The sequence below is a fragment of the Kryptolebias marmoratus genome, linkage group LG2, assembly GCF_001649575.2.
Source record: "Kryptolebias marmoratus isolate JLee-2015 linkage group LG2, ASM164957v2, whole genome shotgun sequence".
Lineage (NCBI taxonomy): Eukaryota > Metazoa > Chordata > Actinopteri > Cyprinodontiformes > Rivulidae > Kryptolebias > Kryptolebias marmoratus.
This window is the reverse complement of record NC_051431.1, coordinates 24,250,446-24,277,885: the sequence shown is the minus strand read 5'-3', so window position 1 is coordinate 24,277,885 and position 27,440 is coordinate 24,250,446. Positions and strand designations below refer to the sequence as shown.

Sequence of the window (27,440 nt, the reverse complement as noted above, 5' to 3'; positions counted from 1 at the left end):
CAAATCCCACCGTGCTTTGTTTTTTTTTTTTTTTCAACATGAGAGAACCCCACCTGAGGCTCCAGTTCACAAAGCAAAGTTTGGGGCTCCTGCCTCTCATGAGTGTTGTGCACTTGTGTGCCTTCCGAGCTGACAAACAATACGGTTTCCAGTTCGAGTTATTCTCTGAGAATAGGACTTTTCAGCAACTTGAGTCAACAAACTCATCACAACGTGACTGAGTAAAGTTGCCCATCAGAGGACATCCCCCCTCCCCCCCAACCATCTTTTTAAACTAGAGTTTCAAACTAAGATCATCTTATGCTGAGAGGAAACAGAATGATAGCTGTTTAGCTCAAACCTTGTGAAGGACTTCTACGTAAATCGTGTCTCATGATATGTTGGAACATCTCCCGAGCTCCATTACACCTCAGAGTATGTGTTGTGAATGACTCTCAGCTACTCCCACACCATATTTTTTTCTCAATATCTGCCAATCTGATTAGGTCATAGCCATCTTTTTGTGTTGGCTGAGGTTGATTTGCTGTGGCAGCCATCTTGAAGGTTACTCAGTTGTAGGTGTATATGCTCAGCTGCTACCACAGCAAGTTGCGGCTCAGTGGCTGTAAAGCTGACTTGAGTTGAAGCCACTTTTGTGTTTTCTGGAGCTGTAGGTTTGTACACTGTAGTACACTGTAGGTTTGTTGTTGTGAAAATTCAAAATAAGTTAGGAAGGTTTTGTGAAGTGCTCCTCGTTGCTATCAGGGCATGCGTAAGTCGTTAAGGTCTTCATTTGTAAATCTGATTAGAACTCTATTTATCTAATCCACTCTGTCCCGATCTAATATTCATACTCAGTCGTTTTAACATTACTCACTTACCGAGAAACTCTTAACGTTAAAGGGATGTGCTGAACATCAACATCTAAGCTAAGCATCATTAAACCTTATTTACAAACAAATGTGTTTCCACAGGAGATGTAAACAATATAAGCATACATTTTTAATTTAGGAACAGTGTAGCAGACCTTTCTACCCGCAGTTGTGTCCTAAATAAACACATCCGAAGTTCGACTCCAGGGACTTTCCTGCTCTTCTAATTGGCTCAATGAGAGCTGAGCTCAGCTGGAAGATGGTTTAATACGGTGCAGTTCTTGCATTATTTTGATCCAGAACGTGTTGTGACGGTTCTGTGGTGGTTTTCAGACGTTGACGGTTTAAGACCTGTCAGCTAGCAGGCAAAGCCTTACGACACAGATCAGCTCAAGTTAAAGCCTCAATTAGGAGAAATTCTGTCCCGTCATGACTCTAATTTTGCAGTTTGGTTATTATGATTATTGTAAAAATAAAATACAATTCTTAGGGCTTGGGGAGCATGTGGATTGTTTTCTAAAATAAAATAAAAAAAGTACAAACAGAAAACTGCTGGGTTCATAACAAATTGAATCAAAGGCGACATTTTGCTTCTCACCCGAGGAGCTTTCTTGGTTCTAAACTGAAGTGTGCAAAGTTTGAAGCTCATAAACTCTTGTTGGGTTGTTTATCTTGATAAATAAAAAAGCCCATAACAACAGTAAACTGGATGGAAGAAAAACTCGTGAAATAATTCAATGCTGAACCCTGCTTTGGTAGGCTTTGAAAAGAAAAAAAAGAAAATCAACCTTAGCTAAATGCAAACCTCTACTTAACACTTAACCAGATTAACGCCCCATAAAAACAGAGCTTTACTGCTGCGTTAGCGCCTCTCGCTTTTCCAAAAGGGGAAATGTTTAAAACCTCTGTTTTTGTTGGATCCATTTGGTCTCGAGATACGCAGCTTTTCAGAAACATGATAAAGGAACCTGTTTTATGCTTTCCCAGTGGCACTTTGTTACCTAGAGACCAAAACAGCAATGGAGCTGCTTTTACCATTTTTTTATTCTTTATGTATATCTTCCTTTATCTTAAAAGTGTCACTGTCAAACTGTGATCATGCTCTGAAATGGTTAATAATCAAGATAAAGCTCTTTTGTCAAGCCAAGAAGGTTCTTTCTCTATATTTTGATACGTCGTCAATATTATTGACCTCCACCTGGTGGTGCAGTATGAGTGTTTCAGTGTTTTTGTTGGAGTACTTCGGAGAGACATGTTAAAGCAAACAAGGTAAAAAATATTAGTTTAAAAGGTTTATCCTGATTGGTGCAGATGGGGTCTTAGGCGTCTACAAACCCTTCCCTTTCAGCCCGATTTGACTTGGACATCTTTTCAACCTAAACATTCTCTCATGGGGCCACCCACACATACTCCAGGCTGATGAAACGTGACATCGCATAAAGATTTTTTTTACTCTGGTCTGTCAGACAAGGATGCGGCACAGTTTTACCGCTTTAAAGAAGCGACTCTCACATCTCCCCGGCTGAACGTCGGCTCACCAGCGAATGTACGAGGTTAGTGGGACTGAACCCACTCAAAAGAGAGAGTATGTTTGTAATAAAAAAAAAAGAAATGTTAGATTACATGCATTTGACTGATCGCTGGAAGAGATAGGACGTTTGAAAAGTGTTTTGAAGGTAACATAAATCAAAAGAAAGTCATAAAAGGTGTTTGTTTTCAGAGTATTTCATAAAAAAATTTTTTTTGCTAATGTAAAATTAATCATCTAAGATTCAGAAAATTACTAAGGTCTCTTTGGCGTTTTCCATGATCACTCAGAAGTGTGAAACACAGGAATGCCAACAAGGCAGTAAGGGGAAAATACAGATAGTGTGGGGGTGAAATGGCTCAGTTGTGTAAAATCGACCAAAAACTCCCAACAGCTGAGTCATTCTTCAGCTTCCCAAAGGACAAGAAAGTTTGATGGATGTGGTCAGTTTAGCTCCTGGTGAAAATTACGACCCAAAGTCTGCTGACTGACTGTGAAGTTAACGTTCTGAAGAAACTCCTTGTAGACTGTGTGACAACATTGTAAAGTTTGGGAGTTCCTCTTGTAAAATGTGGGCCTCCAGTTCCAGACAGCATCACTTCAGACCAAAAGAAAACGGGGTTTCAAACCGGTACTCTTATTAACAAAACTTGCTTCTTCTGCTTCCATTTCTCCTGAGAAACATTAAGACAGTAACCTGCCACAGCTGGCCCCGCCTCCTACGTCACCAACCACGGAGGTAACTCCGCCCAAACAATCACCCCACTTCAAGAGTTTGACACAAACTCTAAAAACGAGTCATTAACGTTTTAAATCAGAGAAATGGACCACTGTTTTCTGATAGTGTTTAACAGGAAAACTCATTATTTTGATATTTTATTTCATTTCCCCTTTAAGTAATAAGCGGGGAAAGCCAAACCATAAGTCTGCATCCCCAATTCTAGTCGCTCCACCTGCTCCACAAATCAGTTTGGATTACCTTGTCCTGGATAACTGAGAATCCAGCATGCTGGCCTCTTTTTTTTCCCCCCCTAGAAGTCAATTTATCCTATTGTGCTTTTGCATAGCTGTATAATATTTCATTTTCCCCCCGGTGCATTGTTTACTTGTGTAACACTATTTAAAGTGTAAAAGGACTAGATGGAAGAAAATCAGAAGACTAGAATTTGTTTACTGGAGCCGTTGTCAGTAATCAATAGAACGACACAAAACACCTGGTTTTTTTTCAATACCATGTATTAGACGAAATTAAAGTAAACAATACAAAACAGCCATACATTAAATCCAAAATAAATACACAGTACTGCAGCAATCCTTCATTTGTTTGTGCCCAACTGGTCTTAAATTCCCCGCTGGTCAGTCCAAAGTCTGACCAACACACATTCAGAAATCCATGGTTGGGTTATCCAGATATTTAAATTGAGAATGTCCCAGCGCAAGTTGTTTCGGATGAAGAGGTGAATAATAGAGTATGTGCCTGAATGATGAGATGGAGGGGGGAAATGATACAGACCAGACCAGTAGGGAGTGATTCTTAAAGTTCTCCTGGCTCCAGCCAGTTTTCAGAAGCTCGCCATCTTATTCCCTACAAAAGGGATCACCTGGCCTGTATTAACATAAACAGGACCAATAAATTTCCAGCCGGCTAGTTAACTTCAATTTCACACAGAACTAAATGCAATATCTAATCTGTCAGACCAAATAAAACATTTATCTCATTATCTTAAAGTTAGATTACAACAATTAATGATCACAATTAACATTTGCTGCCACCCACATACTAAACAACAAACATTGTGCTCTCTACTCACCAATTCCAATAATAGATGAGAGTATGGCAGCTCCAAGGCTCCAAACTCACTGGATTTCTTGGATCTACATGATTTTTATATTATAAGGTTAAACAGTGCATTACAACAGAGATAAACTGATTGTTTGAGAACACTAACCTGTAGCTCCTTTGTCTCCAGCTCTCCCCCTCACATCTGACTAGGGAAAGCTGGAGCAAGCTTAAATAATTGCCTCAGGTGTGTCAATTGGCTGCATGCCCTTTGTGACTGACTGTCACTCTAACCAATGGGGCAGTAAGGTGGGACTAAGGGCAGTTTTTTTCCACCCTGGATTACACCTGTCTTGTTGAGGTTGTAGAATACTCTGCTGTCTGTTGCCAATTAATGTCCTATAAGGAAAAAGTCAGCCAATCGATTGTCAATCCTGTGAAACTCTTTTAAGAACGCACATGAACTGTCAAATAAAGAAAAGGCGAGTTTCTAAAAAGGTATCTGTCAACACGCCCCCCTGAGAGGAAATTGTTTTTTCCTTTTTAACCTTCGTCCTTCTACAGCAAACAGCCCCGCATCTCTGTTTTTCTTTCTTTTCCAGCCTTTTTTGTGGTTTGTGTTGTTCTCTCGAGACGCAGCGGACCCCCCACCCCCTCCGCCTCCTCCAGCTACACATGACAGAGTGAAAACCAAAGGACGGAGCTTGAATCGGTGTGCGGATGTGCCTGGTTTGGCGGAGCTCTGAATAAGCTCGTCTTGAAGCCGTGCTGCCTACGCCAGGCAGCTTTTTCCTCCCTGTTCAGTCTGAGCTGATCGGTGCTGATCCGCTGTCAGCCCAGATGCAGATCATAATGAAGGAGGTGGTGAGATGCATGAGTCAGCCTCTTTTTGCAAAAAGGCCCGATTTAGAAAATATTAGATGCACTCTTCAAACAACACCGGACTTTTTATTTTTTTGGGATTTCAGTCACTACTTGAGGGCAGCAGTACCGTATTATGTTGTGACTACCTGGCTTTGAAATTGAGAGAGTTAAAGCTATTTTTATGTGTTTTTTAAGGCAGTTGGCTGTGGCGGTCATCTTGAATCAGGATGACTCCAAAAATTAAAGTTTGGTTTAAGATGTACATCCAATAATTACTCTCTGAGAGCTTCATTCAGATTTTTTTGAACAGACCCATAACAGACATCATTGCTTTTAGGTGGTGGGTGAAAATACATTTTTCATCAGTGATTTTAATGTGACAGTACCCCCGGTTTATTATGATCTATTAACCCTGACTAGCGATTGGACTGAGTCTGAGGATGTCAGAAAAATCTGTGATATCGAGGAGGGGCCCCCGACTAATAGCAGTTCGCGTCTCCGGGGCTTTTTCTTTCCTTAAACACGCTGTTATAAGGCAGTCAGAGAGACAACTGTCCCGCTACCGACAGATGGTTGTGTGTGTGTCTCTGGCTGCCTTTGGTTGGAATCTGTTCTGTTGGGGGAGGAGAAGCAGGTTTTTTTTTTTTTTTTTTTTTGGAGGAAGACGAGGTGGAGGACTGTGAGGAGAGGTCAACAGAGGCACAGCTGGTAAGACCCCCACTCTAACCAGCTGCTGCTTCAAAAGAGCCCGTCATCGGCCTGCCTGCCTGCCTGCCTGCCTGCCTGCCTGCCTGCCTGCCTGCCTGGATGTACGTGTCTGCCCCTTTCCTTCTATTTTGCCCCTTTGTCCCCTCACTTCCCTCTAGCATCCACACCCCCTCAGTGTGTCCCCCCCTGCAGACTTAGCCCAGCTGTTCCAAGCGTTTGTCCCTCCTTCCCTGCCACAATGCGCCCTGACCCCCACAGAACAAAGCTACACTTGCAAACAAGCGTGTACGGTCTTGAGTGCACGCACATAAATACAAGCACCTAGAGACAGACCCCCTTCTGTTCGGGACCTAATCCAATAAGTTGCGTCAAAGGTGTCCCAGAAGTGGTGTTGTATCTGTGAAGATACTGCTGAAGCAATGGGGGGTGGGGGGTGGGGGCTTCAGGCTGCAGGGGCAACCAGCTGGGTTGTTTGATGCTTCCTCGTGGGCATCAGTTTTATGGCGCACAGGCACAGTCTGTACGGGTGTGTCAGGAGCAGCTTTGGGGGGCATGCTGTTCAACCTGCCAGCTGTGTCCCCATTGACTTTTAGTTATAAATCTTTAACACAGTTCACTGCTTTGCGTTACCACCAGAAGTCATTCTTAAGACCTCAAACCGGCTTTTTCGTGTGCACGTTGTTGGAGTCTTACCAACACGCTGCTAGTATTCCTGTTATTTTTGTGCCAGCTGCACCAATGATCCACTCAGGGCTCTATAGTTTTATGCTAGGAATGGGTGTTTTAGGCATTTTAAGCAAAAAACAGTCAAACAATCACTGTTCCCCCATCCACCTACAGTGCCTATAAAAAGTATTCAGTGTGTTCAGAGTCAAAGTGAAGTCAAACTTCTACACAGTGATGCCATCTAAATGAAATTATGTAATGTAAAATATGTGATTGCATAAATATTCACCCCCCTTTAAAGTGGCTGTCCTAACTAAACTTAGAGAAAAGATTGTTGAAAAATACATGGATACGTGGATACAAAAGGATTTTCCAAGGCCCTAAACATCCCCAGGGGTTCTGTTAAATCCATCATTAAGAGATGGAAGGAACATGGGGCATCTGTAAATCTACCAAGAGCAGGCCGTCCTCACAAACTGAGTGACTGTGAAGAAGGAGAATAGTGAGAGAGAGACAGACCACCAAGACACCTGTGACTCTGAAGGAGACTGTATATATAACAACTGTTGCCCAGGTTTTCACCCATCTCAGCTTTATAGGAGAGTGGCAAACAGAAAACCACATCTCCACAGAACCGGCTGCCACGAAACACTTGACCATGGAGTCTTCCACATGCGTTTTGGCAAACTCTGATTGAGATTTATTATTAGGTTTTTATTATTTAATTTACAGGATGTTTAATTTACTCCACAGGATTACCACACTGAAATAAGGAAAGTCAGATTTGGATCATTTAAGGTTAGACCAGGGGTGGGCAATCCTGGTCCTCCAGGGCCACCATCTTGCATGTTTTACTTGTTTCTCTGCTCCAACACACCTGATTTCAATCAATGGCTGATTAACAGGCTTCTGCAGAACATGAAGAGATAATTTAACCACTGAATCAGGTGTGTTGGACCAAGGAAGCAAGGAAAACATGCAGGATAGTGACCCTCGAGGAGCAGGGTTGCCCACCCCTGGGTTACACCTACACATTCAAGGCTGTAGCCTTTTTTGTGTCATAAGAAAAGCTCCCATGCATGTGTCAAAAGACAGTTTTATTGTTTTACAATTAAAAAAAACTAAATTGAAATGGTTTGAGTCATCTGTGAAAACTCTGTGTCTATTTAGAGAGAGTTGGTTGCACACAGATTTTAAACACGTTCAAAATTCAAGCAACTGCAACTCACGCAAGAAAACTGAGAAGCCCTGAAAACGTTTTGAGACTTTTGGGAGACTCCCTTTCAAATGTCGTTCACCAGCTAGGCTCCAACAGTTGCAGCCCAGTGAGATACTACCCTGAGAGCATTCGTCAGAAGAGCTGTAATGGTTTCGCTCCAGTTGCTCCTCCACTCACGCACAGAAAGCTGTAGGGGATGTAAAAGCAATAGATTACTGATCTCAGGCAGACTTTAGGTCGTTCTGGAATAAATGGAGTCAGTGGCTGCCTGGAAAAGGAAAGAAAAACTGGTCTGAGCGATGGTAGGAGTGACATGTTGTAGCACTGCAAGTTTGTTTAGTGTGACACATTTTATAGTGCTGTTTTATGACGTTACTCAAAATAGCTCGAGATAGGTAATCTTCATACAAAAGTCAAATGAAGCAGAGAGAAAAAAACACATTTGACACATCATGCTCACGTGTGATAAATAACGTGTGGGTTCACGGGGTTGAAATGTGTCCCTTCCTGTATTAACTTCCAAACCAGGAAGTAGAACTGTGACCGTAATTCGGCTCAGTAGAACAGCTGCCAAATTTCAATTATCACCATAGATTTCATTCTTTCATTGTGGACGTTTTCCTTTCTGTTAAAGTGACTGAAATCCTTCAGGGTCGATCGTGACCTCAGGGCCACCCAGGCGGCACCTCATGGTCACTGCTGGGATGCCACACCCTCTCCCCCTCCTGTTGCCCCAGCGCCATTGTTCCCTCGATGACAAGGCCCACGTGCCCCCCTATTCAGCATCCTGGTGGGGGGTAGGTGGACTCTTTGTCTGGCTGCCATTGTCCCAGACACACGCTTCCATTTGACGGACACACGTGCTGACAAAAGAGAAAAAGGGAGGAGGGGGGAGTGCGGGAGGAGGAGGGGCCACCACTGGCCATTATTCTCGGCGGCAGCGGCGGTGAAAAGACGAGACGCGCTAGCCATCTGTGGTACATGTCTGTAATCTGTATTGATGAAGGGGTGTGGGGTGTGGGGGGTGTGGGGGGGTCGACTGTGCACTCGTACACACTCCTCAGTTTCCAAATAAATTCCGCTCCTTTGTTACGCCACGCTTTAGCAGGGCGGCGGTGCCAACTGAGGTGGCTTCCCTTCGCCTTGGACGGGTTTTGTTTCACTTTCAAGTAGGCTTTGGAACGAGAGAGCTCAGAGGCAGCCTGCTGTCCTGCAGGGGGGGGGGGGCGACTGTGAAAATGTCCCAGTTCTTCTTCTCTTCCTCTTCGCCTCTCATCTCGTTTCCGTGTCAAAGTGTCCATTGTTGAGTGGCTGTTTTGTAGCAACAGGCCTAAACACCAGGCCACTTGTGTTTGTCCTCTGCTTCGTGTTCCGGCCTGGAGAGTCTTCACTACCTCTGTGTTTGCTCTTCATCTTTACGCTCTCCCTCCGACTTCCTTAGTTTCCGGAGGAAAACTGGAGTTCCCAAAACTGAACGCTGTAACGTGTTTCTAGAAGTCATGATGAGATGTTCAGACTGAGCTGAAATGTGAGATAATCTCACAATATTTTGTTGCTCCGTAAGTTTCTCCTTCTTCTCTCCTGTCTGTAAGTCTTTTAAAACTAATCTACTTTTCCTGTTTTCTTATTGTATTTTTTTTAATATACCAGTTATCCCCCCCCTCTCACATCTTCATTGCTCCCTTGTTATTGCCCCGGATTTTAATGAAGCTCTCAGAAAGTGATCATTGGATGCACATCTACAACTGAATAGTTTTTGGAGCCAACTTGGTTCAAGGCGACCTCCAAAGCTAATAAACCTTTGTAAAAACAACTCAGTCAACTTTAAATATGTTTAGCTGAAATTTGGTGCGGTCGTAGCTGACAGTCATCCTATTTCCATACTTTGAGCACGAACGGATTGCGTGAGTTCTCGCAGCATCGCGTAGAACTTTATTTTTAAGGTCGACCGAAAGGGCTGTAACTTCATCTCTTCTCAACAAAAGACGATCTTAGTTTGAAACTCTGGCATGAAAGGCGATGGTTTATATGCGTTCCTTCATAAAATACTAAGCCTTTTATTTATTTATTTTACACCCCGACTGATCTTTCTTTTCAGAAAACATGTGCATTGATTGGCTCAACATGGCTCCTAAATTTCCTCCCAGAATCAAAACCTCACACATGCCAGTCTCCATGTTTTCTGGTCAGTAAGTGTATTAACCCCCTCCCTCTCGTTGGTTTCTGGTGGTGGTGGTGGGGGTTGCTCTACAGCGGCACCACAAAGCATGTCTGCTGGAATTTTAAACCCTTTCCTCTGGCTGAGTTTCTGCGCGCCCGGCCCCAGCTTTTAGTGCCGGTCGATAAGACACCACCACCCCGTGAAGGTCATCCTGTCTCGTTTCTCCACACCAACCCCAAACCGCAGCCGAGCCAACGCTAATGGAGGGTGATTCTTCACTCGCGCGCTCCGTACGGCAGATGAAAACCATCTCTGGGGCTGAGGATACCTTCTTAGCGTCCTCTGCACAAAGTTTTTGTGCCACCAGATGTTGCTGACTGATGATGATTCTTTGTGTCCCAGAAAAACGCTGCAAGACCGACTGTCAGAAGGCAGATTTGGTGGCAGATGGCTGATGTCACACAAACTAAAACTAACTGACATATGGATTAACAGACAAACATATAATATATGCACATATACATTTACGCAGAGCAAGCCTCTCACTTTCAAAGCCTTCAGAATGACTATTTGAGGAGCCAACAAACTGTGTCACCTATAACTATGAAGGTTAATTTCTAAAACATAAACAGAATTACCCCCCCCTCCAAGGCCTTTTTTGTTCAGGAATGCATCGAACACAGACAGGAAATCCAGAGCATGTCGGGGCAGATGTTAAAAGCTTTAAAAGCCCTATTGATTTTAGGCTTTGAGTCTTGGAGGTTTCTGCTTTAAAAACACTCAGAGTGTTTTGCGCAATGGACCCGTCTTTACAAGATGTTTACCTTTGTGGCAACTTTAATTTGTATTTATGACACGTTCATCCGCGCATCGGGGAAATTAGAATGAGGAGGGGGGGCGGGGGATCTTTTTCTGTCTGGACTGGAGGTCAGAGGTCGGAGGTTAGGGAAAGCAACCGGGGGCGATGACGTAAAAGCAGATGGACGACATGCACGCAGACAATGACAGTGATACTGGTGTTGTCCAGCAGGGGCGCTGCAGCACAGGCAGGGAAATCAAAAGCCCCCCCCCCATATGTTTCTCCTCATCTACTCTGCAGCGTCAACACTTAGTGTGCAGTCCATGTAAGAATAAAACACAGCAATTGATCAGATCAAAACACAAAAATACATCTGAGATATCATTCAGAAGGAGCAAACTACTCCATAGGGAGGATAATATGTGTGCAGTGTTTGAAGAGGCTGTGTGAATGACGTGCAGAAGAATGGTAATCACTTTCAATAAAATCAATAAACCTGCAAAGCCAGAAAACTATAAATAACTGAAAGTTTTTTTTTAAATAAAGACATTATGGGGGAAAGGAGCGTCATTTAGGGTTTATCTCCAGTAGAGGTCCGGTTCTTTTTCATTTCAGTTTTATAACAAAATACAAAAACTGTTAGACCCAGCAAGATCGAAGGAAACGTTACCGCTACCAGTGGCTCGTTAGGATCACCCTGGTTACCACACATCTGTGTGTCTCACTCCCTGGCAGCTCTCATAATAGGACAAGTGGACAGAAAGGCAGAGTAGGAATGAAGAAGTGGCCAGAAGTCACTACTGTGCTGAAAAAATTCTTGACCCGTGAGTGGCGAAGCCTCTGTTTGTCACACCTGTCAACCTGTATGTGTCTGAAGTCTGCAGGAGACATGGCAAGTTAAAAAGAAAGCCTTCTGTTCCAGTTTTGAAGACAAAATTAAGAACTCAGCTATAATGGGAGTTTATGGAAGCTTAGATGTGCTGTCTGCATTCTGGGTGTATTTGAGAGAAAACCATAAATCTTACAGCAGTGAGACACACTAGGTGACGGAAGACAAAAAATATGTTTGGTTTTTTATACGTATAAACTGTACAGAAAAATGTAAAGACTGTGGAAATAGGAAGCGTTTGTTTGCAAAAAGTCTGCAAAGTTTAGACATCTGAAAAGTTAGAGTGCATGACTTCATCCTGCTCTAATCTGAACCGTTCATGGTAAAATCTCCAAACATCACAAAGCCTCAACTGTGGTTGTGTAAAAACCATTGAAGTTATCAAAATACAAGTTCAGTCGTGTAAAGTTGAACTTTCTGTGACTCGTTTAAACTTTGAAAGATGTTTCTACACTGAGCTGTAGTGCTCTAAAGATGGCTGGCTTTTCTTACTACCTTCACAAAAATCCCATTGTTATTTATGGAAAAATTTATAGCTTTTCTTTTGTCTTTTTTTTAAATTTCATTGTATAATGGACCGCTACCAAAGGTCAAAGCATATTATTCCCAACTGGCCTGTAATTTTAGATCAATTTTATATATGAGTTTTTACAAAGCTGCGGGAGAAGTAGTGAATTGAAAATTGTGACTGAAACAAAAGAAAATTTGTTGAATAAGGGTGCTTCGACTCCTATTTATTGGCATCCTTAACAACTATAACTTAAAACAGATTAAATCTCAACTAGAGTTTGTGTAGATTGTTTAGAGACCCATGTCAAGATTTAATCAGTTTTCTTCAACAATGGTTTTCTGTTTGCCACTCTCCAATAAATCTGAAAATGGTGAAAACCTGGACAACAGTTGTTATATATACAGTCTGTTCCATCTCACCCGCTGGAGCTTGGACCTCCTTCAGAGTCACAGGTGTCATGGGGGTCTCTATCATTATTCTCCTTCTTCACGGTCACTCAGGAAAACCTGCTCTTGGTAGATTTACACATGCCCCATGTTTCTTCCATCTCTTGATGATGGATTTAACAGAACTCCTGGGGATGTTTAGGGCCTTGGAAATCCTTTTGTATCCACCCCCTGACTTGTAGTTTTCAGTCATCTTTTCTCTGAGTCAAATTAGGACAGTCCTTTTATTATGAATATTTATGCAGTCACTTATTTAACATCAAATATTTTTATTTAATTATTCATTTGGTATTACTCTGTAAAAATATGGATTTCACTTTGACATTGAAGGTTCTTTATCTATCTATCTATCTATCTATCTATCTATCTATCTATCTATCTATCTATCTATATTATATATATATATATATATATATATATATAGTTAATAAGGCCAATTTATAGTGTTCATGACTGATTTATTGCAGCAATAAAAGCAGAAAACATCCAAGGGGGTGAATACTTTTGCAAGGCACTATATATTTTAATAAAATATGGGAAATTAAAACTGCGAGGGGGAAAGTCATCTCTATACCCATCTTCGCCTGGGTCTTTATGGGCAGCAATGTAAAGAAATTTAATTTTGTTTATTGCTGATCAGTCAAAACAGCTTATTGACACATTGCCTGGATGATGGACTGCTCATATCGTGAAGTTAGGCCCTCATGTGTTCACTCTGTTTCCAGTGTCGTTACGTGGTGAGCTCCTGACCCCTAATTTAATCAGCTCCCCCCCACTGTCCTTTCCCACCAGCGTCTGGCCCGCAGTAACTGTAGCTGTGGCCTTCGCAGCGAGCGACGAGCAGAATGACTGTTCTGTCTGCTGCTCGGCGCTCGGCTGACCTTGTTGTGAACGGCGATGAGGGAGGCCTCCTCACATCCACAATGTTGTCAGTGTCTGTCGTCCTCTCCTCACCCTCATCTGATCCCAGCGCAGTGAAAGAACACTGTTCATGCTCCTTCTTCTCATCCTGTCTCTTTCTATTTTCATTCAAGCTTTTGTTCCCAGATACGTAGCCCTTTACTCGGGGGTATCTGAGTACACATAAAGAATAAAAGCCTGTTGCTATGACATCTGGTTGCCATGCAGCAGCAAGGTCTCCACATGTTCTTCGCATGTATGTAGCGTGACGGTGTTTGGGTGGCTGGGGATTGGAGGAGCGTCGAACACCTGACTTGTTCAGAACCCTGTAGTCTCCCGTGCGCACATACTGTATCGCGAAGCTCTTGTTAACTAAAAGCCCGACTAGGTCGACGCGTTCGTTCGTGTCTCCTAAACACCCTCACACACTTATCCACTGTTTCACGTACGATGATGGAGCGTGACGGAGGGCAAACGAGACAGATGAGGGAAAGGGGGGAAAAAGAAACGAAAAAAAAAGCCGTATTGAGCAGAATCGACTCGTCAGGACTCAGCAGTGGACTTGGCTGTCGCGCGTCAGTCTTAACAGGATTAAGAAAGTGTTTTCAATGGATTCTTTGATGGGGCTGACTAGACGATCGTAATGATTCAGGCTTTCCTAGCAGTAGATGACTGGATAGCTTCTGCTTGGTTCAGCAGAAGTCACTGATTGGGGGCGGGGTAACAGAATGATGAACCGGAGCAACTTAAATGTCCCAATGAAGCATGTGGAACAAGTTCACCTAAAGATTACCCATCTGGTTCTTGACAGAACTCAGGTGAGATAAGTCTCAGAACAAGTGCAGGTGGGCTGCGTTAAAGCCGTTCATCGGCGTCTCGACAATGACACTGATTTTATTGACTATTCATTATGCAAAGTAGACACGGGGAGACGATGTCACGGCACAGCTCCTTGGAGATTTACAAGAGGAGCTTTCGGTGCACTCTGCTGTCTTTCAGTTAAATCATCTGGTTTTTATATATCCCCGGCCGCTAAAGGTGGGGGGAAATGGATCTGTCTGCGTCTGTGTGCGAATTTTAGGTTTCATATGTGAAGAAGTTTTATTATATAAAATGGAAGAGTTGTAGCTACTCTTGTATAAAACACACGAGGGGTCAGAGTTCGAAAAGCTGTTTTCCATTTTTTATTTTCTCTGTTTTTGTAAAAGAACAAAGTTATGATTTTGATTAACACAAGCTATCACTCTTTAACTATTTTAGAGCCATGACAGATACCTGTGAGGGTACAGCACATTGTTTTGTTTTTTTCTAGTATACATTTCTGAGCTTTAGAATAAGCTCATCAGTGGGAAATTGGAGGATTGCTCATTTGCACGAAGTGGATTTAGATTATTGTTTGTAACGACCCGGATAATTAATTGTGGCTGCGAGTGTGTGTTAGAAGGAGGCTAATTTCCATGCAGATAGTGCTGGGTAGAAATAACACGCTGTTAAGGAGTCACTGAGTCGGGACGGTTCGAAGACCACAGAGTGTCAGATTGAACTCATTTGCAGACACGACCGCAGAGGGTGCCGTTCGGTTCCGTTGCTTCTGCTCTAACTGGAGGCTCAGCTGCCTGGAACCCCGCAGCAGAGGGTTTACACTGGCTGGGAGCAGGAAGTGGATCTGTTCCCACCTGGCCGGTGAGATCATCATGTTTCATAACTGCACAGCAGTCTTAATAGGCTTATGTTAGTGTCTGTCCGATGGATAAATATACACTCACAGATTATTTACAGACTGCTCATAGAGGAGCTCCAGCACCACAGAGGTTAATCCACTGTACTCTGCTTTAATGAGTTTCAAATTATCTTTGTCCTCCTTGGTGGCTTTGTCTTCCACTGTCTCTGCGTATTTTTAGATCCCTTTCTTCCTCACCCTCCTCTTCTCACCATCTGTGCTGCTCTGATGGAGGAGTGCAGAAACGAGCCGAGGAGGAGTTGATTATGATGGAGATAAAAAAAAATACTGGATACTTTACGAGAGGGATTTCAAAATGAAGAGAACTAATGGGCCTCACCTTTAGTTGTAATGGTAGTCATTTCTTGAAGTTAAAATCTGACATCGGATCAAGTCAAATCTTGTGTTGATTCAGCGACAAACGTCATGTGTCAAAACTTACTTTGTTATCATTTCCATTTATAAGACAGAAATGGCTGTTTTCATGGCCTGGAAAAGACTTAAGATAGAAGAGGGTTCAAATCCCCAAATAACTTATGTTGTTCATCATGGCTTTTCTCTCTGAGAGATACGTAAAACCTACAAAATAAAATTAAATTAAAAAAAAGTGGTAGTTACAGTAAGAATGCCAGCACTTGTGGTTGCCAAAATTTCACCATAAAAACGTTGATGATGTATGACAGTCAATAAAAAAAGTGGAATTTACATTAAAATACTCTACGCTGTGGTTTGCCAGAATTCCACTGTAAAAACTATGAAGACAACATTTCAGAAAGAATTAGTTTTTAACCTATAACATGTTTACACCCCAAGATATTTTCTGTAAAGCTGCAGCAGGTGCGTAATCTTTTTATTTATTTTTTTTGCAGGTGCTTTGGATTAAATTAGATTATTTTTGGTGCTCTTCAGATCCTTTTATTGGCTACACAGGATCTGTGTGGACTTTAGTCACAATGAACAAGACACATTTCCCCATAGGAAGCATGTAAGAATAAGAATCACAACAGTGTTCAGCCTGTCAGCAGAGTAAGGCCCAGTTTACACAACGCTGTTTTTAAGTGAAATCAGAACAATTTTGTTGCGTTTTGGCCGGCCGTCTACACACCAACAGAGATTGTATTCCCTGACAACAAAACTTTAAAAAAATTTTAAATTTTAAAAATTCCCAGCATAAGAAACCACAGTTTACCTGAAAGTGTTTGCACATGTCCACTACAGTGGCAGTCAGTCAATGGTAATTCTGCACACAGTCAACAACTGAATCTTTTTAGATTTATAATTTAAAGTAATGTCAATCCAACCTCATCGTCGGTCCAAATGAACGTCCATGTAATGCAGTGGTTCCCAAAGGGGGAGGGAGGGGTGGCACTGTAATCCGTAGGGGGGCCCCAGAAGAAAGTCTTTGGGAACCACTGGTGTAATGACACATTTTGTCTACTGTTGTAGAAATCACGGCGCCACCTAGTGACCTGGCATGAAAACCACAAAGGCTTCAACAATTTTGCGGTCTAGTCTAAACAAGCGATTGCGATCACAGCATTACAGTGTGAACGTGTAACGCTTTTACTGTCAACATCGGAAAATCTATACCATTTCCAGGAGAGTGTTCATGTGTAAACTGGACCTAAAAAAGGGAAACCACTAATTATAAGCATAAAAAAGAGGGTGTTGACTGTTTAGCCACAAATAGCCAGAATACTGTGTCTGTAACTAACACATGAACAAAGACAGAGCATGACAAGGAAGGATTGATCTCTCAGTCTGGTCCATCTCTGATCTCAGTTTCTGGGTGTTGAAGCATAAACAGATTAAAGGACAAATTGTCATCATGGAAACTGGGGAATGCGTGAGCAAAGGGTCATGAACACACAACGCTAGCTGGGCTATCTCAAGCTTTAATTTCGGTAAACATTTTGCAAGCCTAAAACAAAGGCTAGAAAGCCCAGAGTATGTTGCAAGTCACAACTTTCCAGGCATCTTGAAAGTATCTGTGACCTTGTTCTGTTGATTTGTTGCATTAGTAGCGTGGCAGAGTGTCTGCAGGCTTTAATAGCAGTGGGTTTTTTTCTTTGGGGAAGAAAAACTAGCTACAAGGATGGATCTCATTAAGACGGCTAACTACAAGCCAACGTTTTTACTGTGAAAACAGTACGGAAAATGTTTTTAATAAGATTACACCAAAAAGAGTTATTGATTTTTTAAAACCAAATATTAATTTTAAAATACTGTATTCAAATAATATGTAAGTTTTTATTTTCTTATTTTAATTTCTTGTTTTAAGTAAGCTTTGTTTGTTTATTACACCTTGTTGATATACCCATTGTTGTTGACATGGCATCAAACCAAATCTACTACTACTATTACTTCATTGAATTGTGTACCTATAATGAATTTTTGCATCTTTTGGGGAAATGTATAAACAAGATTTAAAATGGGGATTTAGTCTACTTTATTTTTGCAGTAAACCTACCAACAAAAAGGCCAGTCCCCAGCAGCCCTCCTTTTTCGATCACTCCTTCAAGTTCAGGACGTAATTTTTCTCTGTCTGTTCATAAACGTCCTACAATCTCAAGGTCAGTTTCTGTCGATGTCTCCATCTGTGTGAGCCTTTCAAATCACTCAACCCCCACAAACAGCTCATCCACTTCAGCCATTCTTGTCTTCTCCTTTACTTACCACAGCTCCAGTACTACCACAGTAGTTCCACAAAAACCTAATCCTGTATTTCATCCAGCGTTTGGCATTTAACCCAACCTCTCCACCTCTTGTTTGACCGCTGTATTTCTTAACAATTTCTATCAGGAGCTGAGAGTCGAATTAAATCTGTACCATATCAGGTGACAACCTTACATGTAATATGAAGTTATTTCATGGTTAAGAGTAGAAATATGACCCTCTGTTGCAAAATCTCTCTTGTATTTCATTTGGCGCTCTCACTAATCAGCATCAACTGTTTAATTAAAAAGCAAAAACATTGAACTATATTATAGTATTTTTTTAACCGTATAAATCTAAATCATTGTGGACCAATCGTGCTCCATTACACGTAATGGGGAGGGGGGGCGGCTGTATTTTTAATAAAAACCTCGCCAAAACCATACAAACACCATTTACATTCTGGCTGATTTTTTAAATGTTGTAGTGGGGCCACCAACCAGTGTGACGGGGTTATAAAGGGTCTTAATAGATTTAGAGAGAACTAATAAATGTCCTTAAAGCTCAAACATGCAGCCACATTTGAACCGGCGAGGAATCTCAGATTTTATTTCTGATGTTTTCAAAGTCAGTGTTTCGTAAAGCAAGCTTGAACATGAAAAAGATTTGTTTTTAAAGGGGCAGTTGTTATGCGCAATGGTCTGTGATCCGTTTCTTTATGTGAAACTTGTGTTGAAAGTCCAAACCTGTTAAGCATTCAAAGTAATTGTCTAATGCAAAAGTGATATGGTGTAAAAATAAAAGCACTAATCAGTCTAGCCAAATGTTGTTTGATTGATTTCTTTACTCCATTAATTTTGCATCAGTGTTCAGCTTCACAGAACCCTACTAGAGGAGATCCAGGCTATCCCTTTAATAATCATATACCATGACTTGAACCCATTTTGAGAGCAGATTTGCTGTAACTTTGCTTGCTGGTTCTCCCTTTAATGTCTCATCTGAATCATCACAAGAGTCTTTGACATCTGAGAATGATCCATATGCTTCTCCAGCTTTGCCAGCAAATGTTTCACTGAACAGGCAATCTGGAGCAGAAACTAGCAACGCCCGGAGCATAAGAAACATTCACACAGCCACCTGTTTATTTGGGTGTGGTCTGCAAGGTTCTATCATTTTTGTAAAGAGAGTAAAGGACTACATAACACTACAAAGCCCACTTCAGAAAACTTAACTGTTGGAGTCAACTCTGTTTGTCTGTTATGAAAATATGTCACAGATTTTAATGAACCTTTCTGAAAATAATCGTTGGATAATCAATGGATGTGCATTGACCCACTGAATAACTTTAAGAGTCTAGACGGCAGTACAAAAATGTCAGTTTTACAGATATTGAGCTAAAATGTGTTGTTGTAGTAGCTGAATGTCTGTCTCAACACATACTTGACATATTTACCGCACTATAGGGCGCACTGGATAAGACGCATTTTCAATGAATGGTCTGTTTTCAAACTTTTGTCATATATAAAGCGCATTGACGTGCACCTCCCAATTTTTGTAACTTAGCATGGGCCGTGGACAGCTCTAGCGGAGCTGGTTTGCCTGTATCTGCATTTATATGATCCCTGAGAGATCACAAAGATAATCAAACGGTTCAAAACTTACGGAAGAATACTGCACCGATGTAAGCGTCAAGTATAAACGCCTCCAGCGCGTTTATACTTATATCAGGTCCAGGTGCGTGACTAAAACTGAGCCTTTAAGCTGCAAGCGGTGCAGCTTTGTAGTTTACCAAAGTCGTTCTAAAACATTACGACTTCTTACATTTATAAGACGCTCTGGATTATAAGGCGCACTGTTGTTTTTTCAGAAAATTTAAGGCTTTTAAGTGCGCCTTATAGTCCGGAAAATACGGTACTGTTTGACATTATGCAGCATTGTATGAGATCATGCAAAATGTGTTTTTGTAAGGTTTGACAAAAACGACTGCAGCCCAACGTTTCTTACGACTCAGCGGTCCCAGTCTAAAACTCTGGAATGAAAGGTGGTGGGTGATACGGATTCCTTCCAGGAAGGCTAAGCCTTTGATTCTGTTTGGGAGCCGGCCTGCTGTGTTCTCTGTGACCTGCCCTTTAGAACCCAACATCGGAGAAGAACCGCATGCACAAAACATCCCTGTTACTGCATATTACATTAAACACGTTCTCCATCCTGGGCCTGTTCCCCAGGTCCTGGCCCCAGTTCCTGCCCTCTCCCCCAGTGCACTCCTGACCAGTGCGCCCGTAGCAGAATGAAAGCAAAGAAAACTGTGTCACCACCCGCCACGACTCGATTTTAATCCCCACCTCCTCCTCCTCCCCTCTCCTCTCCTCTCCTCTCCTCTCCTTACCCACTCTCCCTCTCTTCCTGTCCTCCCACTCCCATCTTTCCTCGCTCCCAGGATTTGGATCATCAAACATTGATTTGTCTTTATTTTTAGAGCAGCTGTGAGCTTGCGTACGTGCGCCTACTGTATGTGTTTGTGTGTGCCCGTCAACCCAATGCTCGTCCACATCGACTCGTGGGCAGTTCGACTCTGTTTGGGTGCATCTCTGAGTGTCTGTTTGTGCCGGGTCTCTTATTTCTAAGTTAATCCCCTTAAGAAGAGGTGTGGTTCTCTCTCTCTTTCTCTCTCTCTCTCTCTCTCTCTCTCTCTCTCTCTCTCTCTCTCTCTCTCTCTCTCTCTCTCTCTCTCTCTCTTTCTCTCTCGCTCCACACTCGCTCACAGTCTCATCACATGTTCTCTGCTCTCCTCTGTCATCCTTCCCCCGCGCTGCTATAGTCTGAGGGAGAGATCTCACTCTTGGCTTGTCATCTCCGAAGCGCCTCTCATCTGCTGTCGTTCTTGTGCTTGATGAGCTCTTGGAGCAAAATGGGGGAGGCCATTGAGCTCAGGTGAGTCTGGTTCAGAGCAGGGGGTGTGAACTGTGTGTGTCTGTGCAGCAGCTGACAGCTTACATCCAGCGTACGCTCGCATATGTACTTTAAGGGAATCTGTGCACATATGTGCGCTCAGCATGTTTTTTTTGTCTTGTTTTTTTTCCTCATATAAGTTGCACGATCGTGCACCTGGTTATGCGTCTGTTTCTAAGTGGGTCAGTTGTTGCCGTAGCGATCAGCACCTTGGTCTATTTTCCTGAGCTTCACCTTGTTTTCTGTCCATAACGTTGACCCTAATCCAGCACTAGAGAATCTGTAGGCTCTGCCACAAAACCTGTGGCTTTTGTAATAATAGTAATTAGTAATATATATAATTTACATTTTATTTTTGTTGCTCTTGTTTTATGAGTTGCATACTCTGGTGACATTTTCACTCATTGCTAAACTGGTAATAGGTCTAGCCTGCATCCACAGGCCACATAGCAGTTAATAACCTTGGCAGATGCATCAGACCCCATGCCCATATGGACGAGATTAAAGCTGTTAAACTGATACTAACAACCAACATTTTTGTTTTAATTTTTGCTCAGAGTTAATTTCTGCACGTTTTGTGTACATCAATGGATATGAGTTGCTTGTCTGCGTTTGTGTGTAGAGGCAGACGCCGCGGTTGACAAAAAAATGGTGTGTGTGCAGCTGGACCTCACAAGATTGGAATGTTAGAAAACAGGCCCCACAAGTGACAAAAAACTCGAATGTATTGATTAAAGTTTAAAATTTTGTTTATTGAAAGTGATATATGAAATAACATGAATTTTTTTAGCCTTACTTGAGTTTTGTCTGTGTTATAGGACCAGTAGAAAAGGTGGACTCCACAAACCACCAAAAAAAATTAGGGGCCTGCTAAGGGAGTTTTACAAGTATGTGTGTGTGTGTGTGTGTGTGTTTAAAATTTGGGCGTTTTGTAGCTAAGTGAGGAATGGATGACCTAATTTCCAAAAAGCATAAATTTAGTTGAAGATGATAAATTTCTTTGTCTAAGGGAAATATTACATTTTTTAAATCTCTTTCACAGATTCAAACAGGAAAATAATTAAAAAACCTAAAGCATAAGTTTGTGAAGGTTTTGAAGCACTTGTTGTGTTCAGATTACAACTGATTAACTTTTGGAGTTGACCCAATTCAAGATGGTTGCCACAGGTGATCGACCTCTGCCGACACAAAAATGGTTATAACTCCAAATCTGCTAATGTGGAGTGTGTTTGAGATTAATAATATGCCGTAAAGTCATTTCCTTTTTATCTTCAGATGATTCCGTAATGTTTTGGCCCCGGGGTTTGTGTGTAATTTAATCAAACTGTTGCGTTAAAAAACTGAAAAAATAAAAACTGGTTGTTTTTTTAACAACATACTTCAAAGAGCAAGTACAACCCCAAGAGTACAGAGATGTGTTTCTGCCATCAAAATCAAAATGACCTTTTCTCTCTAAAAATGGTACCGTTTCTTACTTTAAGCACTTGATGTTTACTATGTTCCATTGTGGATAAAATATGGGTTTATGACATAAAAAATGCATTGAATGTGTATTGACATTTTACATCCTAACTTTTTAGGAGTTTGGGTTGTAATATAAACACAGTTTTGGACCTTGCAGCTGAAGTTCCAACACTTCATTTGCAGCCATGATAATACTGTAAATGTTACGATGCAGAAAAGTGTCCCTCTGATTTCTCCATGAATGTTGTTTGTGCAGGTGTTCCTGCGGCGTGGAGCGCTCCACCAGCGCACAGTTTGTTTAAGCTTTGTGAACATCTGATTCAGTCGAACTTCAGCCTTCCCTCCTCATTTGTAGTTGGCTAAAGTTTTAGAAAATCTCTATCTTTTTTATCAATGACTTTAAACAAATAACAACCCTGAACAAACTAATAAAGGTCTGTTAACAGAGCTATTTAATGTCTCAGATTGAAACATTCAAACATGTTCAAGGTTTTGTTTCCTAAAGTCTTTTCTTCAAAGATTAAAGGCCTAGCAGTCCTCAGAGTAATCCATATTGCCCACTACCTTTCATAGCAGAATTTTAAACTAAGATCAACTTATGTTGAGAAATGACAAAGTGCTGTTTTGGTAAATCCTTGAGAATATTGTTTTGCACAGTGTCAGCAATGTTGTGAGATGTTGCATTTAGAGTATTGAGTATTTATTGCTAATAACTCTCAGCTACTACCACATCAAGTTTTAGCTCAGTATCTGTAAAACTGACTTGAGTAATAACCATTTATGTGTTGGCTAATTTTCATCAGCTGTGGCTGCCATCTTAAGTTGGATTGACTCCAAATGTTAATCAGTTGTAGAGATACAGCCACTGATTATTTCCTGAAAGTTTCATCAAAATTTGTTGAGTGGTTCATGGGATATTTTGATTTCAAACAGTATATGGCAACATTTTAAAGAAAGATATTGTGCAATTTGGTAGAGCTTAGACTGTGTTGGGTATCCAAATATCGGTCATTATCTGTCAAATTGACTGAGGTATAGCCATTTTTGTGATTTTTAAGGTCAGTTGGCTGTGGCGGCCAACTCAGATTGGATTGACTCCAAACCATTGTAAATGTACATTAACTTCATCTACTACACACACACTTCAAGGTACAGGATTTTGTCGACAGGTGTCCGAACATTTGAGAAAATGCCTCCAAACTTCCCCGAGCTGAGTAGGAGGGGTGCATTTGCTTACATTCCTTCTCGCATTTAACGCTTCCTCTCGTCTCTGACTCATTTTGGCTCCCTGCTCCCATGATTAGATAACCGAGGAGGCCACCTTCCTCGTGTGTTGCTAAGAGGAAAGAGAACAAGGCTGAGGAGTGAGAAGAGTGTGTGCAGCGGAGATCGGTGTGATAAGTGAAACGAGGACAAGTGAAAAACAGCCGGTCAGAGCCGAGGATCAGACAGGAGACCTGACAGTGAAAAGACAGGCCTGAGGGACTTTAAAGGAGGTAAAGAATAAGAAGGGAGGTGGTGTATATGTGAGGAAACAGTCAAGGTAAAGTGGAGTTATCGTGGAAGAAATATGAATTTCCTGCTTTTGTCAGCAGAGGAAGCAGGAGACGATAATCAACTCGGCATCACTTAGTTTCTAAAAAGGTTGACGAGTTTGGAGGAGTTAAAATTAAATGGGATTAGAAAGGAGGCGAAAGAAGCATGAGAACAATATTAAATGCAGCTGTTCTCACTAAACACCAGAACTTCTTCAAACCGAGCCAGCAGAACCACAACGGGCATTGTTTTCTGACAGCAGACTGTGACGTCAAATCTGCACAAATAAATCTGAAGGGTGGAGTTGGTAAGACACTGAGACGTTGCAGCTGCATCCAAAGGCCCCTTGGTTTGGAAACGTTTGTGTGTTGAATAGGCATGGGTATGATAACCTTGAGCAAAAATACCACAGTTTCACAGTTTTTACAATATTGAAACCAAAATTTATAAATGCAATGATGCTTTTATTTCAAAACAAAAATGCTACTACTGTTACTTATCTGCTGTTTTTCTGTAAAATAACATTGAGAGCCTGACTAGCTGATGTTAATTAGCTGGCTATTAGCCTCAGTAGTGCACCTGCAGACCCCTGTATATATTACCAGCTAACAAGCTAACTCCTGTAGCTTGTTGCAAATGATTGTTTCAAAACAGCTTTAGCTTGAAAAGAGAGATAGATGTTGCTATTCTGGTAGACAAGCCACGACTGGAGAAAATGTATAACCAAACGACTATGACTAAGTTTAGGAGAATTCCCCTTCGGCTACCTTACACAACTGAATGGGCTCGAAGTAACAGTCCTGAGAGGGGCAGCATTGCTCGACCTGCCATGTGACTGGAGGGAAAAAGCAAAGCAAAACAAAATATTATTTGTTTCTGGTGTTTTGTTAAAAGGCCATAAAACCATATGAATGGTATTATGAATGAAATGAATGGTTTTGAAACTGACTTCCTAACACCATGGTATACCTTAAAATCGGTAATCGGCCCATGCCTAGTGTTGAGTGGTTGTAAATGTGCTGAACACTGAGCCGTTTAGTTCACAAAATTATTATTTTGTAACCTAAGTGTCAGGTGCTGAGTTCCAGTTGGATCATTAAATTGTCTCCTTCCTGAAACATGGGCAAACCCTGGCACCTATTTGAACACATCGGTTCTGACCTTTCTGCTTTGTTGTAACTTTGTACTACGGTATATTAAATTTCCAGCTAAATCCTGTTTTCAGAAAACACAAGAAAAGGGATTAGTTTAATTGCAGGATGTTTTCTCAGACTCCCAGCTTTGCCAGACTGACCTCATCACTGAGCTGATGGACCCATGGCTTCATTTGTTTCATCCCTCCGACTTTGTCATAACTGAATGATTGTTTTTATTTATTTATTTTTGTGATATCAGATGGGAACATGAACATGAATATGAAGTGCAGCACACATTTGTGTGTATTTGCACTCATGGTGAAAGTCATGCACCGGGGTGTGTCATTACTGTAGTTTGTTGAAGTTGTCTTCTATTCAAATTTACTATGTCTGTTGTTTGATTACTTAAGCTACTTTATGCGAAGCAGTTTTGATGTGAGTTTTGTAGCATAATTTAGACAATAAAAAAACATCTTCTAGTGCAACATTGACTCCAACAGAAAACATGAGTAAAGAAAATAAAGAACAAAACCAAAACACTTTTATCTAGTGAAGCTCATCACATCAAATAGGAAGATGGCTGAGTTATGATGTTTGTGCTCCAAAAAATAGGACAAGTTTTTAAACCTAAGCTTTTAAAATCCGTCTTTTTGACAATAGTAGAGTATTTCTTCCCCAAGGATCTAAGAACTCAAAAAAAAAAAAAAAAACCTGACAGAAAATCACAACTTTCTAAGACAGTTTATTATTTTTGACTGAACATTCAAAGTTTGCCCGTTCAGTGACACTGAGAATGAGCTGCCAGGTGGGTTGCAGGAAGGTAAAATCAATTCTATCATCTGTTTTTGTCCACCAGTTGTTGCCATTTCATTGTGGTCGTAAACACACGTTTGGATAATGAACGAAACAGCAGTGTCCACCTACAGCCCTGAGTGCAGCACTTTCATTGAAAGTTGTTCACCTGGGTGTTGTTTTCTCCATTAATGCTGACTGGAGTCGCAGTCACTTATTACCTTCAACTATTCAACTACTATCTCCATCAGAGATTGAGCGAGAGGTGGGGTGCACTTTGAATAGGGTCCCAGTCTTATAACAGGGCCACATAGAGACGAACAAACATTCACACTCACACCTTCAAACAATTTATAAGTTGCTTTTTAACCTTGTATGCATGTTTTCAGGCATTTTCTCTGGAACACCCAGAGAAGACCCATGCATGGTACACAGTGATACTCTTGTACTTTAACTGTTGAAGACTAGTTGACAACGCAAAATTGTGAGAAAATAGGCAATTTTTTTTCCTCTCTGAGTTCTGAGTGTTTTTGCGACCAAGTGACCAGGGAGCCATGCAGATGTGTTTTGAGTGGCCAGTATTTTAAAATTATTGCTTATTGTTGTGTGCGGGGCTTACAGAAATGTATTCTTGGCCACGCACATTATTTTGTTGCCCACTTCAGCCTACATCATACTCGCCTCAGCCCGCTTTGTTCCCACTTTTACATCTGGTCTGTTTTGCCCCTTTTACACGGACCCTAACGGTCCTGGCTCCACTCTACCTGGCTCGCTTTGCGAGCGTTTACATCTGCATTTTTTCGCGGTCGGTCCCTGCTTCAGAGTAGGGCCAGCCGGGCCAGCCCTGCTTCGTGGGCGGCGTAAGCTTAGCTCCTGTTCACTCATTGGTCGTGGGTGTGACCAGATGCAAGCATAAAGAGTGAACGGTAGGAATATAAACAACAGCGTTAGCTTACCCTGCAACGTTTATGCCATCTGTCCTCCAGCTGAAGGCGCTGTAAAGCCTGAAATCTCCGGCGGATAACAGCTTTCCTACTCCGCGCAACAATCACGGCATCCAGAGCATTTCTTCCACTGCGCCTCTCTTCCACTGCGCCCCCCTGCACCGCGGCCCCGCCCCTCGTAACACGAGGAGGCGTTCCTCTGCTACCGACCAAACTGGCCCGTGTAAACGCGATGCATTTTTTATAGAGCCGAACCGAGTAAAGTGGAGTAAAGCCGGACTTCTGAATTAGGGTCCGTGTAAAAGAGGCATTTGACGAACCCACGCATGGACTCAGGGATCATCTACACAAAGCTGTTTTTCAGTGAAACTGTCTCAGAGGGGAAGCTTTTGGACCCCCCCCCCTCCATTTGCATTTCAAAGGAAGCAGCAACGTGTGAAATCGCACATGCGCACCACAGACAGCTGCAGCCGATAGTTGTTCTGCACGAGCAGATCAACAGCAGTATTCATATGTATTCACCATTTCGGATGGAACTGTTTACATGCTGGGGAGATTGGTGTCTGCGCACATGCCTGTGTAAGCACCAACTAGTGGGACATGGGAACTATAGTGGGTTCAGCAAGCACAGCAGCACAGTGTAAGCGTGTAACTTTTTTCCAGTCAACATCTGAAAATCTTTAAGGCTTCTAGGAGGTCAGCCTCGGGTAAACAGGGCCTCAGTTTAAAGTAGGATACCAAGTTTATTAAAGTGTAAATGACACAGCTAACGCCAGGTCAGCAGGATGACTCACCTCTTCATCCATCATCATCACCATGACAGCTTCTCTTCACACTCCATTCACTCTTTGCTGTGATCGAGCCCTAAATTCCCACTGTCCTACGTAGCCTGAGTCACAGTGGGCCATTCAATCCCATTAAA

General features: G+C 41.9%; 1 protein-coding gene and 1 long non-coding RNA gene across 3 annotated transcripts in view; one reads left to right on the top strand and one right to left on the bottom strand.

The window, feature by feature from the left end:
- numbl (NUMB like endocytic adaptor protein) overlaps positions 1 to 27,440 on the top strand; it is a 77,888-nt gene that overhangs the window by 17,344 nt on the left and 33,104 nt on the right. The window contains exon 1 of one of the 2 annotated variants that reach the window (XM_017435365.3): positions 20,460 to 20,628. The exons of the other annotated variant lie outside the window; for it this stretch is intronic. Within the exon in view, the coding sequence (XP_017290854.1) occupies positions 20,588 to 20,628 (41 nt within the window). The 5' untranslated portion in view covers positions 20,460 to 20,587. Of the gene's footprint in view, positions 1 to 20,459; positions 20,629 to 27,440 lie in introns of those variants that run through there. 2 annotated transcript variants of the gene reach the window in all.
- On the bottom strand, positions 3,794 to 4,419 carry LOC108247329. Its single transcript, XR_001809076.3, has 3 exons — positions 4,329 to 4,419; positions 4,191 to 4,254; positions 3,794 to 3,985 (listed from the first exon to the last, which is right to left on the bottom strand). It is a non-coding gene; the product is annotated as an uncharacterized LOC108247329 (long non-coding RNA).